This window comes from Schistocerca nitens, chromosome 4, assembly GCF_023898315.1.
Source record: "Schistocerca nitens isolate TAMUIC-IGC-003100 chromosome 4, iqSchNite1.1, whole genome shotgun sequence".
NCBI lineage: Eukaryota > Metazoa > Arthropoda > Insecta > Orthoptera > Acrididae > Schistocerca > Schistocerca nitens.
In genome coordinates, this window is record NC_064617.1 from 973,318,232 (window position 1) to 973,336,746 (window position 18,515).

An 18,515-nucleotide genomic window follows, 5' to 3' on the forward strand; every position below is an offset into this window, starting at 1 on the left:
AGTTAGCAGTCAGGGTGCGTGGGATAAGCACGCGAGTGCTCCTACTGTCATACGAAATCGCACTTCAGATCCAACCTCCAGACTCAGCTTTCAGTAGAAAGACCTCTCTAACCTGCCCTCTAATGAAACACCGAAGTCGCAAATGCCAGTGGTTTGAGGTATGTGGAATGCACGCTACAGGGCGTCTGGTTCGGAGTTGTTCTTGACGTAACCGATTTATATTTCGTTGTGTCATTGTGGTGCCGACTGCTGCTGCAGATGCGGTAGGATGCGCCAGAGACAAGCGCTTGCCTCGCGATAGTGACATTTGGTCGTCCGGAGACCGGTCTTTTTGCGACCGTACATTCTCTGACCACCAACCAAGTACAGTGGCTACATTCCTGCCAAGTCCTGCAATACTGTCGAAGGAAATTCCAGCTTCTCACAGCCTTGTTACACGACCTCAGTGACGTGTTGATAACGTCTTAGTCACCTTAGAGGCATTCTTGACCAACTACTCACGACGCCCAATACAAAAGTAATCTGAAAGGTAACTAATGCTCAAGACCGTTACCAGTATTTAAAGCACAACTGATAGTGGCGCTACTAGAAACTCTGTCTTGGTGTTACGATTTTTTTTTCCGCCACTGTATTTTTAACGAATCACTCACCAGTTTTATGACTAAAAATTAACCACAGATTAAACAAAATAGAGAACCCACAAAAAATGTCCATTCTCGGTGTATTCAATTACAGTCACATTTTGCTGACAACTTTAATTATGTACTCAAAAGAAAGCTTATAAATGCAATCTGTGGAAATAATTATTAGTTTTCGTCACATTCACCAGAACATTCGTGAAGGAGGAACGAAACAGTAAGTTCTTGTACACTCCAGCTTTTCTTTCAGTGTTAAGTACACAACCAATGAACAGATCTGACATGTTATTTCTACTGTAATCCAAAACAGCATGAGAATATTTAACTATGCATGAGTATATGTATGACTGCAGTAATACTTCTATTCTAGAAAATGACATGCAGTTCTACAGGTCAACAAACTGGCAACGAATTAATGGCATTGTCTGATTCTCGTGGATGCTATCATTCTTGAAGAATGCAATTGGTGTTTACTCTCCAGTATATATAACAAATTAATTATACACACACCAAAATTTTAGTTAGCTCAACACAATTCAATTCATAACTCAGTCTGGTGCACACTGACTACTATTCTCAAAACATGGAGGCTCTGAGCATGTTTGCTTGCCCGACTGATGTATGCTACAAGCCCATCACACAGGGAAAGCTTTGCCTAATTAAGGAAACTAATTTTGTATTGGAAATTCAAAAGGATGGACAGAATTTTCCCAAAGGTACCTGGTCAAGACAACCAACATACTGTTAATGTGAATCTTCAGGTAATACGAGTTTAGCTCACATATACGAATACCACATTCCATATTTTTAAAAACAGTTTGTGCAGTCACAGGTACATATTATACTTTAGTCAAAGATGTCCATCACAGAAATAGAAACTAGCTCCAGTAACGGGAATCCAATCATTCAGCACTGAGCTCTCAATCAATATTCACAGAATTACAGCTCTTCGTCGTCTTCAGGTTGATTTTTGCAAGTCATGGATGGGGCTAGGAGCACACTTCAGCATGAAGCATGCCACTTCAGTCTTCAGAAGACAATACAGAGGGGCATCAACAGAGTGAATACTTTCACAAGCATCTAGCACTAACAAGCTGTTACCCCAAGGATGACACCAGGTCCCTATGACTCTAAAGGTTGGCAGGTGAGAGAATGTATTTCTTGCTCTTGTTTCAACAACAGACTGTATTATTGGCATAATTTTGAAAACAGATGTCTGATCTGGATAGGAGATATAATGGAGTTTCTTCATACTCCAAACACGAATTTTTGTACACTTATAGTTGAGTGGTGTTCACACCATCATCTTCAAGCATTTTTCAGTACTTAAGGACATCTCTGCCACAAGTTCCAATGAATAGGATATCCTGTGAAGTACTTGCAGAAATTTTCCCATTGAGAGGAGCTCCACCTGACCCTTCCCCCCTTCCCCGCATTGTAGATTCGCCACTTGTAACAACATGGGCCTGTCAAATATTAGCCACAGTGGTATTTTTCCACATAAAAATACTTATCCTCCAGAAAAAACGACAACCAACTTTTATTTATTTCCTTTTTGTGTTATCTTAGGTTCAACTGCGCCATTTTCATGAACTGTTGTGTTGTCCTCTGCAGCCCCACAATTAGAAACTACGCCACTACCTTCCACATTCAGCTCATCAGATGTGTATATCTTCAATTGTTGTCTTGCAGTGATTTTCACTGTTTCGTTATGTCCAGTAATGTTTTCTATGCTGCTCTCTTTTCATAATGTACGTTATTCGCAATTGTAGAAACTGTAGACCACCACACACCAAGTTGAACGTTTTAGCAATGCCGGTTAATGTGAAAAAATGCCGAGTTGCAATGTGGCTCCCTCTACGTTAAATGTACTCCCCCTGTTAACTGGTTGGTAAAACAGTTCGGGGATCTGACAAAGCAGTAGGCATACCACCTCCAACAGAATCATGCCTTGTAAATTACTCGTGTTCAAAACCAACCTCCAGACTGATGACTGCTTAACTTACGGATCATGCAGTGGTAAGATATGCCATTCGCTTTAACGATAATGTTGATCGGCTGGAAAGAATAAAATAACGGAAGAACAGAGAATAAATAGCCTCAGTGTAGCCCGCTGCCAACAAAAAATATGAATTATGTGTAATTGTAAGGAGTACCTACGAAAATATTGTTAATCTTTCTATACCTCCGGTCCTATCACAGCATCAGCAAAAAATCTCAAAGTATTTTTTCACGTACATTTCAAGCAAACATCCGCTGTTTTACATCGATAAGAGTTAATTCCTGGAAAATGATGTCCGTGAACTGTATCAAAGTTTGCAGATCGGGGCAAACTGCAATTTACCGACCACAAAGTGGTGCATGTCTACAACAAAACACCAGACTCGACAACAAATGTTTTCAACTGATCGTACAATACTGAGAAATATGTATCGACTCTTGCTGTGCCCACGAGTAATAGTGCTTAGAAACACTGGACTTATCCTGATACGATATTGCTTCACTGTACAACACAAAAGCAGCTCCATGTTTGTACTGTAGTTTTAACTGGCTGGATCTAAACCATCAGCCATATGCGACAAATCACCCGCACACTGTGATGCTATTTGTACACTGGTCTTTGACCTTGCCAGTGACGCAACTAGTTGCACGCTCAAACTCCACTTCGTGTTCTCAAACTCGCCTCCTCCGTTCAGTGTCACATTTGTTCAGTTTTCTTTCAGTTATCACCGGTGCACGCATTGGTGGTAAGTAGACTTATTACTCACATAAATATTACATACTTGAGCCTGGTACTGCTTCATGTGCAGGAATGATTTGAATTCCAAAAACGAATCACAGAACGATCCTAGTGATTTATACTTTTCGCCCGCCGGTGTAGTAATCGTGTCTCCGGACTTTGCAGGAGAACAGGACTCGTGTCACATCAGTATTCACTCCACTTCCACGAAAGTAGTATCAATCGCCTAATGTTAGAACAATGGCACATCATACAAGCTGCCTTACTGACAAACTGTCAGATACGATCCTAAAGAAAAGCGATAGGTGACTAGCAAAACTTCCTTCATGGCACTTTGAATGACATCGGTCTTCCTTTGATATCCACCCTCACTTCTTGGAAAGTCGAGAACCTACGATGAGTTGGTAGCTCTGGAGTCGTACATACATCGACATCATCAATAGCGAATCAACTTGAAACAGAGACGTTATTCGTGACGTTCTTAGACTTGCGATTCAGCTTGAATTCGGTACCAATCACTCGTAATTTGAGAATGAGATACAAATGATGTTTTCTGAAAGCGAATAGTCCGATCACTGTCCAGCCATTCAGAGGTCGTAACGCCTTTGGAAAACAGCATGACCCATCCTGCTAAAAAAACTTGGGGAATTATGCGTCTAACTAGTTGTTCCACATCATATGAAGGGTTAGCTGTTCGTTACTCAAGGGATGTTACTTTTCCACGATGGGTCTTAAAGTACTAACATAAAACTGATTATAGTCATCGCTGTACTTGTTCGGAAAACAGTTTATTTGGGGCTTTAAAAAGGGACCATTCTTGTCCAGCAATAGAATCTGTGTTACACTGGATGCCGACATATATATGCATGCTCAAACTAAAGAAAATATATCGCCAATATTAATTGCAGATTACAGTGATACGCTGCAGACATCTGAAATGCCATTTACTTTTCATAATGCAGTTTCTCATGATGGAAAAACTATTCGCTCATATCACCTCACGTTTAAAATACTTTTACAAAATTTTCATGGTTTACAGTCATCTTTACAGGAAACGCCGTAAACTATTCTGCCAACCTCGGTGAAATTCAATGAAGCAATACTTTGCTTACATCAAAATATTTCGTGTTTAATTACGGTCATCTGGGGTTACATTGCCTACTGGCGAAATTGTGTCAACTTGTTACGAAGCAAACTAGTGGCAGTACCTTAAGATGACGATGAGTCAAGAAACCACACCACGGACTTTTCTAGACGGCGGATGACACCGGATTTTCACGTAAAACAAAACTTATGCACCTATAGTATCCCGACATTCCCTCAGTTTCTACATCAATTCGACAAGAGCCTATCATTTGGACAATACTAGCAGCACCCGAAGAATACATTTTGATTAAAATCAAGAAGGCTCGTTCGTCTCGTTCCAATGGCTACCAGCCAGTTGAACACAATCTCTGTAAAGATGCTAAACTTCGCGACCTTCGCACGGGATCTGGCACAAACAAACCGCTAAACAGGAGCACTCTATTCAGGTCTTAAAGAATGTCATTTATTTGAAACAACTTCACATTTTTGGCACACACAAACAACTTATGCAGTTCTTTGCAATGAGAAGCACCATCTGTTGCTTTATGGGCAATCGATGTCTTATGTCAACAGCGTTCAACCATGCCGACTGTTCATCGATTCATCGAAGCCAAAAAATGGCACAAAGGAAACTTATGCGTCACGACCGGTCGGATACTGTGAATATGCGACGATTTGAAAGTGATATTTACATGGGGTCGCAGACAATGTCCGCCAGATACTTCCGTTTCACCGACGAGCGGCGCATCAGAGCTAGAAAGGACCATTACATAAAGAAAATGCAAATCGGAAATAGAATGCAGCTAGGAAATCAAAACGCTCTTCGTGTGTCGTTTGGGAATTTCTTAAGGAAATTTGTCAAAGAAACAGATGTTTTATACACTTGTGCAACAAGTTTCCAGCGTTACGTTACGTGGAAGTGAAAGGTGTTTTAATGTGTCCATCATTGCTGACAGCTGTTTCCAAGAGATACTGTGCGATTCTGAGTGATATGCACGGCTTGCATTCAAGTAAATCCACTCCTTGGAAATCATAAATCTGCCGACTGAGTAGATGTAGTGTAAAGAAAACTAGTTTGCGCAAACAGCTGGGCTCCAACACAATCCACCAAAACAAGGGTGCACAAACGAATGTTTTTTAGGGGTTGGCGGGGGGGGAGGGTGCGCAAGCCCAAGTCCTGGGGGTGTGGAGTTGGTTGGTTGGTTGGTTTGGGGAAGGAGACCAGACAGCGTGGTCATCGGTCTCATCGGATTAGGGAAGGATGGGGAAGGAAGTCGGCCGTGCCCTTTCAGAGGAACCATCCCGGCATTTGCCTGGAGTGATTTAGGGAAATCACGTGTGGAGTATTTTTTAATATTTTGGAAGGCGATTGGCAGCCATAAAAAAAGTTCCAGTCCCGATCCTGTTAAGAACCTATACAATACCGACGATTAAATCTTTTAAGGAAACACCTGACTACACTACTTTTCCTTTTCCCTAAGAGCAACCCTTCCCCCCTTCCTCGCGGTAATGAGTGCCCTTGCTCTAAATTTATCTCCTCGACTCCTCTTAAATGTTTCCTGAGAACCGAGGATCATTCAGCGATACACATGGAAAATGTTCTCATCAAAGCACATCTATGATGGAGTCACGCTGTCAGAGAACAGCGATGTTGTTTTACCACAACTGGACGCTTGAATGTGCCATGCCAAATGTTCTGAACAACCCAAAGTCTATAGTCAAGAAATTAAAACTCACATGGTCCCTAAAAAATACGTTCCATATCAGTAAGTATGTATTTTCTATATGTATTATACATGCAGGCATATCCCTTAGTACTTCCATACAGTGATTAATGTTCTAATAAAACGACAGCCTATGTACCATTTGCCTTAATAATATACGGCTAATGCCGCACACAATAATAATATGGGCAACAATAACAAATGATTTACATAATGAATCAGATTTCAATTGTCTTATGTCGGGTACCAACATACTTACCCATTTTTATTTTGTCAGTAAGCTGAGATGAGACCACACTGCGTTCTAGTCATTTATTAGGGACTTTGTTCCCACTAATAAAAATCAGCAAAAACGGTAAGACAAAGATTTTTACATACATCTGTTAGACCTTACATTAGTTTGATCCTCGTCCACGCCTACCTATAAAATTACAGTTTCCTATTACTAACTGCACAATATTCGCTTTTATTTTCAATACACAAGCGGTTTTTTCCAGGCTAATGCCGGAATGAACATAAGAACTTATGGAAGAAAAATTTTAGTTTTTACGAGACATCTCGACTGTAATGTTCACATATCGTAAGGATGCACGTCGCTTTTGCACAAGTTTTATCTCTGCAACAAGTTAATACGATCTTGTTAGTATCGCCTGGATGGTTTTGGATCTCCTCCATTCCAAAAGAATTTTCAATACATATTACAAAGGACCAAAATTACTACAAAGCACCGGAATAATATAAAGACTGCAAAAAGAATTACTAACGTGAAGCAGAAAGAAGAAGAAAATATACGAAGAAACTATGAACCATTTTCTAAACCTGAAACTCAGACCAGAACACTACACCAGAGATAGGGAGGGATCACCATGTTTACCACTATTCATATGATGTACCATCACCTGCCCCTTTGATGATAACAGAGGGAGTGAATCAGAGAAAACAAACCTTACTCACCTGGTATGTCACTGTCTTCATCTCTAGCTACTGGGCTCGCGTCGTCTGCTTCTGTAGCTTCGTTCTCCTGCTCTTCATTATCATAATTTTGTTCAATGTCTTCAGTCACGCCGTTAATGCCGTCACGATCTTCAGTCTGAGGCAATATTTGTTCGCTGGAGTCGTGATCCACGTCTTCAAACGGGCTAGTAGCTCTCGGAGACATCTCGCCTTCGTCTTCACTCTCAGTAATGCGAAGTTTCAAACTTGCTTCGGAACCCCCGTCATCAAACACGTAATTTTCTTTTTCGCTCGACGAGTCGTTATCGCCGACTGGTGTTCTGCATGAAATTCTTTCCAAATCATCTGACGAAGCACCATCACCATTATTTAGCGACAATGGTTCTAATGTTTTCTTTAAATCAGCTTTTACATCGCTGTCTCCGTTTAATAAATCCGAAACTGGTAACGACTGAACGTCTTTTATCTTTGGTTTACTTGACGACAAATCGAAAGAGTCCGCAGAATCAGGTGCGAGCAACGCACCAGACTGATCCGACTTTTCACCATCTTGCGAACACTTAACAACGGGAGTTTCACTTGAGCTTTCAAACATGCTTGTTAGTTTCATAGCTCCTCCTCAGCACGAATGTGTCATTTCTGTTGTAAATATGACGAGCCCTGGAAAAGAAATGGAATTCATTGGCATTTAAGAACTTAACCAATTACCACCCACAGTAGTGCTGTGTAAAAGTATGAGGGCAAAAAATAAGTCACGGTGGGAGAGGAAGTAAGCAGTGTGAGGGGGGGGGGGGGGGTGAGGGAGAGGAGGAGCCGGAGGCGGCCCAAAACACACACACACACACACACACACACACACACAGAATAAAATGTGGTGACCACCGCAGATAAGGTCAAATTTATCACTTTGGGCGTCTGTATTCATTACTTGTACCATCTGCTACGAAAATAATTAAATTGACTGCAAATCAAGAGTAAATACAATCAACACTCTTTGGGTACATCTAAGAACCATTACTATTTTAATTAGCTTTCAAGGTTCAGTTCCTTGATAAATGACAGTTGCCATAACTGACCATGCTGTTAAACCACACGTCAGTCAGCCTTAAGGTATCTACATTTCGAAAGCGAGAACACTCACTCAAACCACATAGTTTAACCAGACTTATGAAAATATTAGTGCTTCCCGTTTCCACTGCGTGACTATTCAGAGGCAAGCTGAACGGCCTAACTTCATAAGGTGAGACAGAACCAGAGACACGATCGCGGAAAAGATTTTACTCGTCCGACGTCCAACTGGCGTGATGCCACGTCGCTACTGTGTAAACCTCAGTCCTATAGTACCCCCACTATCGAGATTCCTCCTACAGATTTCGCCTCCAGTCGACGCTTAGTTGATATTAGTACATTACGTGTATTGAACAGATTAGTATCCCTACGCGAAACAGTGCAAAGGGCTCTACGCCTAAACGGACTGGAAATAGTATCACATTCTACACAGCATACTATTCGAAACGTACTTAAAATACCATCTTTTAGGATGGGTGACTTATGTATTGAAACTATAATACTGACACTGAAGTGAAAGCCACAGCCGCGGTTTCTGAACGCTGCCTATCGCCTGACTGAAGTCCACACTGCCCTGCAAGTGTGACGTATCGTGCTGCGAGGCAATTCCAATATGGCGGATGGCCTTGACTAAATACGAAGTTCCCCTAAATAAAATTCATAGCCGGGTTAAATAAACCCTATAAAGATTATAAAGGCGATACATCGCAATAAAACCGAAATCTGCTATCAACAGTAAAAAAAATAAGAAATAACAGCCCTTTTTCAATGCTTCCATTTGAAATTGCTGTTACGTATGAACTGAATACAAAGGAACTACTTTAGAATCCAAGAGTATCAGCTTCAGAGGACATACCAATTAATAGTTATTAATAAGCAACCCTACAAGAAGTCACATCTTATACCAAATCCATATTCCTCTAACACAATGCTAAAGATTTATTTTCTAATCCTCATTTGTAACCTAATAGCATCGCACTATGTCTAACCACATCGTTACCATAATGACGCCGGTTGCTCGACAGTTTACAAATTCCATATTATACTAATTATCTCCACAGGTATGTTAAACCATCTTAGGTAAAGCTACATTAACGAGCCAGTTCAGAAAAAATTTATACCAGCCGTTCCACGTACAGAAATCGTGGGCTGTAGCAAACACTCCTACATTTTTGATGTGGGCAACAAGATCCAATTTCGTAAAGAGTTGCTACTATACTGCCATCAGGTGGAGAGGACAGCAGTTATGCGACTGTCAACCTTTTAATTATACTGACCGAAGGGATGTAAAGCGCTCACATCTTGCACCCCAAATAATACTACCCTCTCTTGTGAACTTAAGTGGTAGTTCCTCCAAATCCTTTGTGCAGTAGTTTGGTCTAAATTAGTGTGCCGATGAGCACTCGTTCCGTACCTAGTTATAAGTCAAAACATAACGCTATTGGCAAATTTTGGAAAAAAGTGTAAATAATTTTCTCTGGGACACTGCTGCAGTGACTGACCGACCTCAGGGCGTCAAATCATAATATCTAGCTTCCATTAACATGTGTTGGTTCATCTGGGCCATATTACATCACCTGCAATTCCAGGCAGTTTCAATGACTTGACCACGACCACATCTATATCATGAATATTGCTGTGCCATTTTTGGACATCGCATGTGTATACTAACACGGCCTGTGCTTTTGCAGTTGAGTAAATTTTTCTTTATAACTCTACATTACGGCTTATTCACGTTCTCCCGACAGTCCCAACTCAAAAAAATCTGATGGTTCTGAAATACTATCAACCAGAACAAGATCTTTGACAAGTCTCATTTTAGGTACTTGTCAACAATTTATTTCTGAACGTCTCAGAAAAATAAAGTTTGACGCACCCTTAAGAATTAGTGAGCGGAAGCTTACAGGTTGCTCTACATCTGCAAAAACCTTAATATTTCTCCTACGGGTAGCTTCATGCCAGTGTTCGTGAAAATGCTGCTTCATTACTTCAGCCAAGGTTGTGCACATTGCAAGCCAAGAATTGTAACTGATCACAACTGTGTGTGCCAAATTCCCCTACCTCTTAATTTAGTGCATTAACAACGTCATTAGAATCCAAGTATAAGCTCAAGATGGCGAGTGCTTGGGACTAGGATAAGTAACTTGCCTTCCTCAGGAATCATCCCAGCATTCAAGTGTTCATGACAACCAATGCAGACCCTAATTGAAATGGCGCCAAGATGTGGACTTCGGCCCTTTTCCTCCCGAATATTTCAGAGTCTTAACGAATGGGTTGCCCCACTTAGTAGCACGTCGATACCATCTTTATGGGACAATTAGCGTGGTTTCTAGTAGTAAACCCCTACGTTAAAAAGAACAATTTTCGTGTCCTGTTCGACAAATACAAAGTTTTGCGCTAACTTTTCTGGACAGGAATCTGTATGCACACAAGCACTGTGCATACAAAATCAATCCCACTGCGAAACCTTCCATTTATCGGCGAGTCCTGCTTGTCGTTCAGGTGCCGCCCGGGCTAGCCGTAAGCGCTGTTGCCACATGTATCAGATACAGTCTTCCGAGAGAGACAAGAACATTACTAATTGTTAATCAGTTAGAGCTGACTTGACCCACCCGCAGTCGCGACTCATTTGATGCCCCTTACAACCAAACCAGTGTGTACAGACAAAATTATATGCAAGATGAGAAATGTTGCAGTTCAGCTCGCTTTAATCACTTATCTTTCGAGTCTCAGAAAAATTTCCCAGACTTACAACTGGGCCAGTAGAACAATGCAATAACAGAAGCTAATTACAAGGATACCGTTTTACTCATTATTACATGGGCCAACCGAACCTCATGGCTTAGACAGGGCCTGTCGTAACAAACTGAACACCTACGGTCAGATTTTCCGTGTGCGAGGAGTGTACCTCCATTTCTAAACTCGTGCCTAACAATCGCCAGTGATGAGCAATATTTTATTGATTTTTGAATCGCCGGAAATGCATATAATGCGCATGCGCGAATCGCTATGGTGGTGGGGAAAGTGCTGCTCGAAACTAGGCGAACTGGAGAATGTACAGACAGAGTCAAATGAAGAATCTTCTTACAGACTTTTGAGGTATGCTTATTGTGTGCCCTCTGATGGGACCAAATAGTTCTGTTCGGTATTATACCTCGTCCTGGAAGACTAAAGTTACAGGAGGGTCCAGAACGATATCATCGTACACAGTGAAAACTACTAACTTTGGTGTAGGACGCTGCGGATGTCAAGCAAATGCCGTTGTGCATATGCACAGTTTTGCATAAGGACACACAACTGATACCTCCTAATTCAGGCGAGACAACCATCTATATAAATACATTTTCAAACACAGACTATCACAATTTGTCTAACACTTCCGGCAACAAACTACCACACGCCTGCATATACACTTCGCTGCTACGTTTCACACCATGCACACAACCAGCTCAACAAAACAGGTTCGGGAAATAAAACATTTTTGTTTACGTCTGTTATATGTAAAATTTATTTCCTGACACCACCTAGTTACTAAGAACCAAACACAATGTGTTTCACCTCGAAACAACGAATCCTTTCCAATGCCCCGTGAAAGGTAAACGACGTACACGATAATCATAGACTGGTTCATACTTTTACTTACGTGATGATAATATGACAAGGTCGAAACAACCACTAGTCACTATGCTTTAAAACTGAAAATCTGCAGTCAATGCTGATGACGTGAACAAGTACTACACGTTGACAAATTTTAGTCATCGTGGGACTCTCATCAAACATGACGAATAGCAGAAAAGAAATTTCTGCTGGTACATAAACATTGCCCTATCAGTCCAATTCACTGAGGATCAGTGACCCCATACTCTCGTGTTAGCCACTGTCTTACAAACACGGCGATCTTTTCCAACGTCAGAGAACTAAAACTCGAAACACTGCGGACACATCAAAACACAAGAGTTGTTCGTACTGCGAGGTCAACATAAATATTATACCTAAATAACCGCCACTCTCAACGAACTCGTTATTTACACCTTTCGTGTACCGATGACTAAAACACATTATATCAACCGTTCATTGCGTTATGATTATTACAGTGGGCATGTTTGTTGTTAAGGACACAGCTAGGTTCCACTTCGTAAGCCCTTCAGAGTCTACGAACTACTTAATACAACAAAATCTCACTCACCAAAGTATCTCTGTGTACACCGCCTGTGTTTTCCCAATGCATATGGCTAGCGTGCGCATGCGCACAGGTTTCGCACGGCCGACGCTGACTGCAGCGCCATCTCTTGGCGCTACTGGTAACTACGTGAAGCCCTATTGATATTTGGTTCGCAGTTAAAACTTCTCTGATTTTCGAAACTAACGCTACAAAAACCTTTACGAGACACAGGGCTTCCGTAATACAACGGTACCATCCTGAAGGAATCTCACAATTTCTGTCAACTGTAATCAATATCGCTGCGGAAGATTATGTGTCGGTCCCTGCCAAACGGTAGCACTTACTTGCTTCCAATGTGCGACTGACGAGCAAAAGATCGTCATGAATATGTTGGCGTCTTTGGAGATGGCATTGTAATCCATTGTTGTTCTAAGCGCCAATTAATCAAGGAAATATGTTCCGATTAAGAACCAAGATGTACTTCATACAGTTATGGTACGGTAATATGACGCCATTAATGGGAGCAATTTCTGCGTTGCCCTTACAAACGATCGGAAGCGCTTGTCTACGATGATAAGTCGGACCTAGGTCCAAAGTGTTCAGAGCTCTTTCCATATTCTTACTAAAAATCAAGACACTCATCGAACAAAAAGTTAATATTTTATACCACTTTATTCTAAAGGTGATTTTCATTTTTCCTGTAGAAATACATCGCCCCCTACGACAATTAACATCTTACTACCGTTGTCAAAGAATTTTTATACATTTTAAAGTATTTCGTACCTGAAACTTGTACTTGTCAGAGGTTATGTGTACATGTGACATCTAGTATTATTTTACGGTAGCTATCGGAACTACGTGTATTTTTTTCCTTGTTTTGTACAGAAGTTATCTGTTTAATGTAATATTGTAAGCAGCTGAATAATCATGTTCTTGAAAGCTAAATTTGAGAAAGAAATAGGAACCGCAACATTCCCGGCAGAGATATTGAGATAAAATGTTAAAGGAAACCTGTCTTAAAGTAAGTAACGTGCTTTGTGCCCGTAAGTTATTTCTGGTTTAGGTTTATATTCGTTAATGAGATTGCTAGGGCTACCGTACGATGTCCTTGGGCCATTTACCTAGGATCAACATCATCTCAGAATATCATCAATGCGAATCTCGGTATGTTGATGTGCCTTTAAATCCTAAAATGAACCCAAATGCTTCAATAATTATTTTAATACCGGTAACATCCCGAACAGGTTCACTGATATGAAATACCTGAAGTAAGGAATCATGATCAGTTCATGAAACAGATTTCAATATGTGACAATTTCATCATTCATTCTTTGTGGTTTCAGAGGCGCTACAACTTACGATTTCCATTAGTCTAAACTTTTTCTCTCATTACAACTGTTGCCTGACTGCTATAAATATGTTATCTTAGTGAGAGCCAGGTCTATTTCGCAAGTTAGTCACTTCTTTACCAGTAATTTTATTCACACAGTTTGCATGATTTTTACAGCGCATTATACTTCCTTTTCGACATCACAGATTTAAAAAGATTTTTTAGTTAGCTACTAGTTACAAATCTTTTGTTGAATTGCTTAAATTATTTAATAAAGCAACATGTTTCTAGGTACAAATCTCATCCACAGGCGACAATAAAAATACAAAAAAATTAACAAAAGCACACATAAACACTGGAGTAATTCTGGGCAATCTTGGCATGTGCTATGGTTATCTTTGTTCATAGGAAATGGCCGTCTTCTTGTGGTTTTGTCTAATACATACATTACAATCGTTCCTTGGATCTTGTTAACCACTGTTTATAAATTGCAAGATAATACAGGAAGGGAATACGCTAATGATATTATCTTAGAAAAAATAATATCTGCAGTTAGTGTTACAGAATTAAATATTTTATTAAACTTTGAAGTGGCTGGGTGGTTTTATGATAGCAAAGAGGTGACAAACTATAAATTCAAAGCATCGGAATTCAATTCTCGCTCGGTCTTAGGATTTCTCTTCTGATTTTGTTTATTCATAACATGGCTTATCTCTGCATTCGTCGTTTATAGGGATATGCCAGAAACTTTTAGAACAGGCTGTTAAATTTGTTTGTTGTCGAGAAAATTAAAACAGTAAATTTTTATTTTATGGGATAAGATAATAGATGACTGTCAATCCCACGGAACGAGTGATAAGTATAAAACTGTGTTATTGTTATAAGCGTTTGAAGATTGCCCAACCGAGTCATATTAAACAGGACAAACAGGGACATCGAATATACGTCAAGGAATGTAGTGGAAATTGGCACAGGCATTATCTGACTCGTGGAAGCGTGAGACAGGAACGCTGCAATACTTGGAATGTCAGATATTTGAAGTAAAACGCCAGGTGCCCGTGGGAATATTTTCAGACAATGCCAAGCACTAGTTCTTTGGATATGCGAATGGTCCTCAGTTCCTAACACATCACGACTAAAATCAGACTAATGACCCACCGCTCTGTGAATTTTAAGTATTTATTCTTCTGTAACTGAAACGACAGGAAACTCAAATATAGTACAATGAAAAGTACCCTACCACGCACGTTTCGCTAATCTGCAGTGCATACTTGTAGATGTGGCTGCACCACTGATGAGTCAAAATGTGGTTATTTCCGAAAAAAGTGTACAAGGAACCTATGTATATATAACGTACATTTATATTTCGAGTGTTGCATAGATGAGAAAAATGTTTACGACTGAACAATCTGATGAAATTCAAATTTCTTCTACTAAAAATATTTTAGATGAACCGTCGAAAGTTCTCGTCTTTTAGGTGAAACTGGGCACTGGTTTGTGAATAGAGGGAAAATGAAGCAATACCAGTCCATACTGCGCACCAGATTAATGATACTTCCTCTATTGGGCGTTAACTCTTTTTTTTCCTTTTTTTTCTACACTCGTCTTGGCAAATGCCTCAGAAACATTATACAGATAAACAAGATGCGCAGAGAGATGTAACACTTTCGTGTCCCCTGTCTGCGTAAGTGACAGCTATAGCGAGAGGGTGGCGGTTAGGCAGTAGAAATGAAATAAAGTAATTGCCATATCAGAGGAAGAAGACCAAGTGAATACGAAAACTAGATGGAAAGTGCACCAGTGATCATCCATTCTCTAGTTTTTCGACTCATCTGGCAGCTTCAAAGACATTTAAATCAAAATATCTTGATATATTCGCGCTTTTTTATCTGTTAATATTAGTACCCATGTCATGTAATATGCATCGCGTCAAGCAAAGTAACATGATACATGCTGCAGTCCCCCAGGAACACATCCACATATTTTATCCTCCCCAGAAAAACTTTGGTCTTCAGCCATATGATACTATATGTTGTTTACTATAGTTGGCGAAACTTTTGAATTTTTGGCACAGGATCAGGGACTTCGTCTATAAATTGCAAGATGCAGGTGTGCCAACACCTTGCACCTAAGAGAGCTCGCTGTACGGGGGAAGTAGGGTTAACTCGAGCTAATCTCAAAATGTTATCTCTACCAGACAAACTGAAAAGCTAGTTCCCTTCTTTTGCATCCCCAACTCCGCTCAGGGCATATATGCCTTTTTTGTGTCATGATGGAGCATTTTTCATTCTGGTTTTCAAATTTTACTCTGCCGTGATTTGGACATTAGACCGCCGTAGCTTAGCAACCGATGTAGGGTTTTTCTTTTTTTTTTTTTTCTTCACTCGGGCAACGACTGCGCCGATACATATTTCTTGTTGTCTTTTCGTACCATGCTGCTTATATCGTGGAGCAAATAAAGCTTTAACAAAGCAACAGGAGACCATTAATTAAGAGTAATTGTCAACCTTCTTACAAAATTTCAACCGATTCGTATAAGTTTCAACGTAGCAATGGCGCGCGTAAAAGAACTCAAAATTTCGCACGTCAAATTCGAATGAAACTAGATTTTTGAAAGCGAATTTTTTAATTTTATCGTAATAATACGTTTCTTTATTTATCAGAATCACTTTAAACCGTTTCGGCGCATTCAATTAACGTAAGAACTAATTTCACGTGTTGTTTTTAGCTGCCGGCCGATGTGGCAGAGCGGTTCTAGGCGCTTCAGTCTGGAACCGTGCGATCACCACGGTCGCGGGTTCGAATCCTGCCACGGGCATTGATGTGTGTGATGTCCTTACGTTAGTTAGGTTTAAGTAGTTCTAAGTTCTCAGCTGTTAAGTCCCATAGTGCTCAGAGCCATTTGAACCATTTTTTTTGTTTTTAGCTCGACTTTAAAACATTGCATCTTGACAACGGATAAAGATCATTGGATTGAAAAATTTCATTTTGATATCTACCTTCGTGCAAAGTTTGAACCGATTCGTACAGGTTTAAATTACAGAAGTGGCGCGCTTGAAGAAGCTCCCAGAAAAACGAGTTTTTCGCACCTAAAATCCAGACGTAGCAAGATTTTTTCAAACGGTTAAAATTTATCTTATACCACGGTATGATACACCTGGGGACCAAATTTAAACCACCAGTCTTGCTCCAATCCGGAGTTATTTAAGGATCACTGTTTTTACGCGTAAAATATAAACAGTGCACACACAAATATGTTGCCATTACCTGAGCATTAATTTCAGCCTAATTAAAATCTTTTGCAAAAGAAATTAATGGGATTTGCACCATTTGCCTTGCGCCTGCTCCCGTTCGTTGTTCAAACCTTGTTTAATATACTGTAACAGAGCTACAGTAAAACAGATGAATGACTATACAGATGGCCGCTGGTCCGGACTAAACCAAAAACTTTTTACCCATGTTCCTAGTTCAAATAGGAACCGAACACCACGATCCCGGCAAAACCGCGATTCTGCGTCCGATATTTTCGAACATATTTGCTACAGCGTTACAGCTACAGCGCGATATATCGTGGATGCACACCTTTTGCCCATTTTTTGCCTGCCATGGCTTCTTCTGCGTTGAAATTATGGGGACATCCCTTTCCTTCTGCAAGTTTACTTACGTTGTACGTGATTAAATCAAACATTATCTCTTCAAATGTAACAGCATGCTCTTCCAATTCATTTTTAGCTTCATCGGTAAGCATGTTACTACGGCCAAAAAATTTACATCTCAGTTTGTTGCTTAGAATTTGTTTTCAGCATTGTTTTGGCTTCGGCGTATTTCACGGGCGTGCAGATTCATTTAATCCATGCTCCCCATTTACAAACACTGTTACAGTTAAATGCAGGTCATCTGTGCTTCATTGTCCATAACGCCTTCCTGTTGCCATAATGTAGTACAAAATAATTTTTTAATTAATAACTCAAGATAAAGAACACATGAGAAACTTCACCTCATCATTTCTAAACATTACGTTGCAATAATAACGCTAAAAGCATGCAGGCAACGTCGACATTTTCTACAAACGAATCACAATAAATACAGTTTCATTACTGTCTGAAAACTAAAATTATTTCATGTATGTTCACCCATAAATAAATCATTACGTTGCCACTTACCTTATAACAGCAGTTCTCAATGCCACAAAAAGTTAAATGAAAAATACAATATATTCAACGCTATCGTCACACGGTCTGTTCTTCATCACACAGAGCTTATAGCTGACAATATGGCTCCGAAGAACACGCAGTTCATGCTGATCTCACAAATTTCGGTTAGTACAAGAGGTACGAATTTTCCAGCAGTGATAAAATTAAAGAGACGGTACAATGTAAGCAAATCTCCCCTGTGTGGGCCTCTGCCCCTCATAAATTTTATGACTCCTTCCAAAACCTTGAACGATCTGGATTCTGCCTAGCTTTTCGCACCAGATTACCTTCTCCCACAGAAACGTTCCTTTCGTCAGTTGTCAGTAGCCGTGGCGGCCTCGCAAATTTCTATTTCCGCCGAGATCATAATCTGCCCATTCTTTGGCAATGGACAGCGTGCGAGACGATCCACGCCATGAATTGCTCTCCGCAGACTTAATCCTCTGAACTGTTCCAATATTAAATCAGTCTGAATGCGGGTCGCCAGCGAGATAGTGTTACAAATGTCACCATTCCTACAACGCTCATAACTGTTCTGTAGCGATCCAAACATTTACAGAAAACTTTCGGATCCAGCTACTAGATCGGAAAACGTACACCGCAAGACAGAGAAGAATGAT

The 18,515-nt window shown here is 40.3% G+C and overlaps 1 protein-coding gene across 1 annotated transcript in view; it reads right to left on the reverse strand.

The window, feature by feature from the left end:
- Nucleotides 1-7,737, reverse strand: part of LOC126252733 (activating transcription factor 7-interacting protein 1) — a 180,416-nt gene extending 172,679 nt beyond the window's left edge. The window contains exon 1 of the mRNA XM_049953635.1: nucleotides 7,143-7,737. Coding sequence (XP_049809592.1) covers nucleotides 7,143-7,737 — 595 coding nt within the window. The remainder of the gene's footprint in view (nucleotides 1-7,142) is intronic.
- Between the last annotated feature and the right edge of the window lie 10,778 nt (nucleotides 7,738-18,515).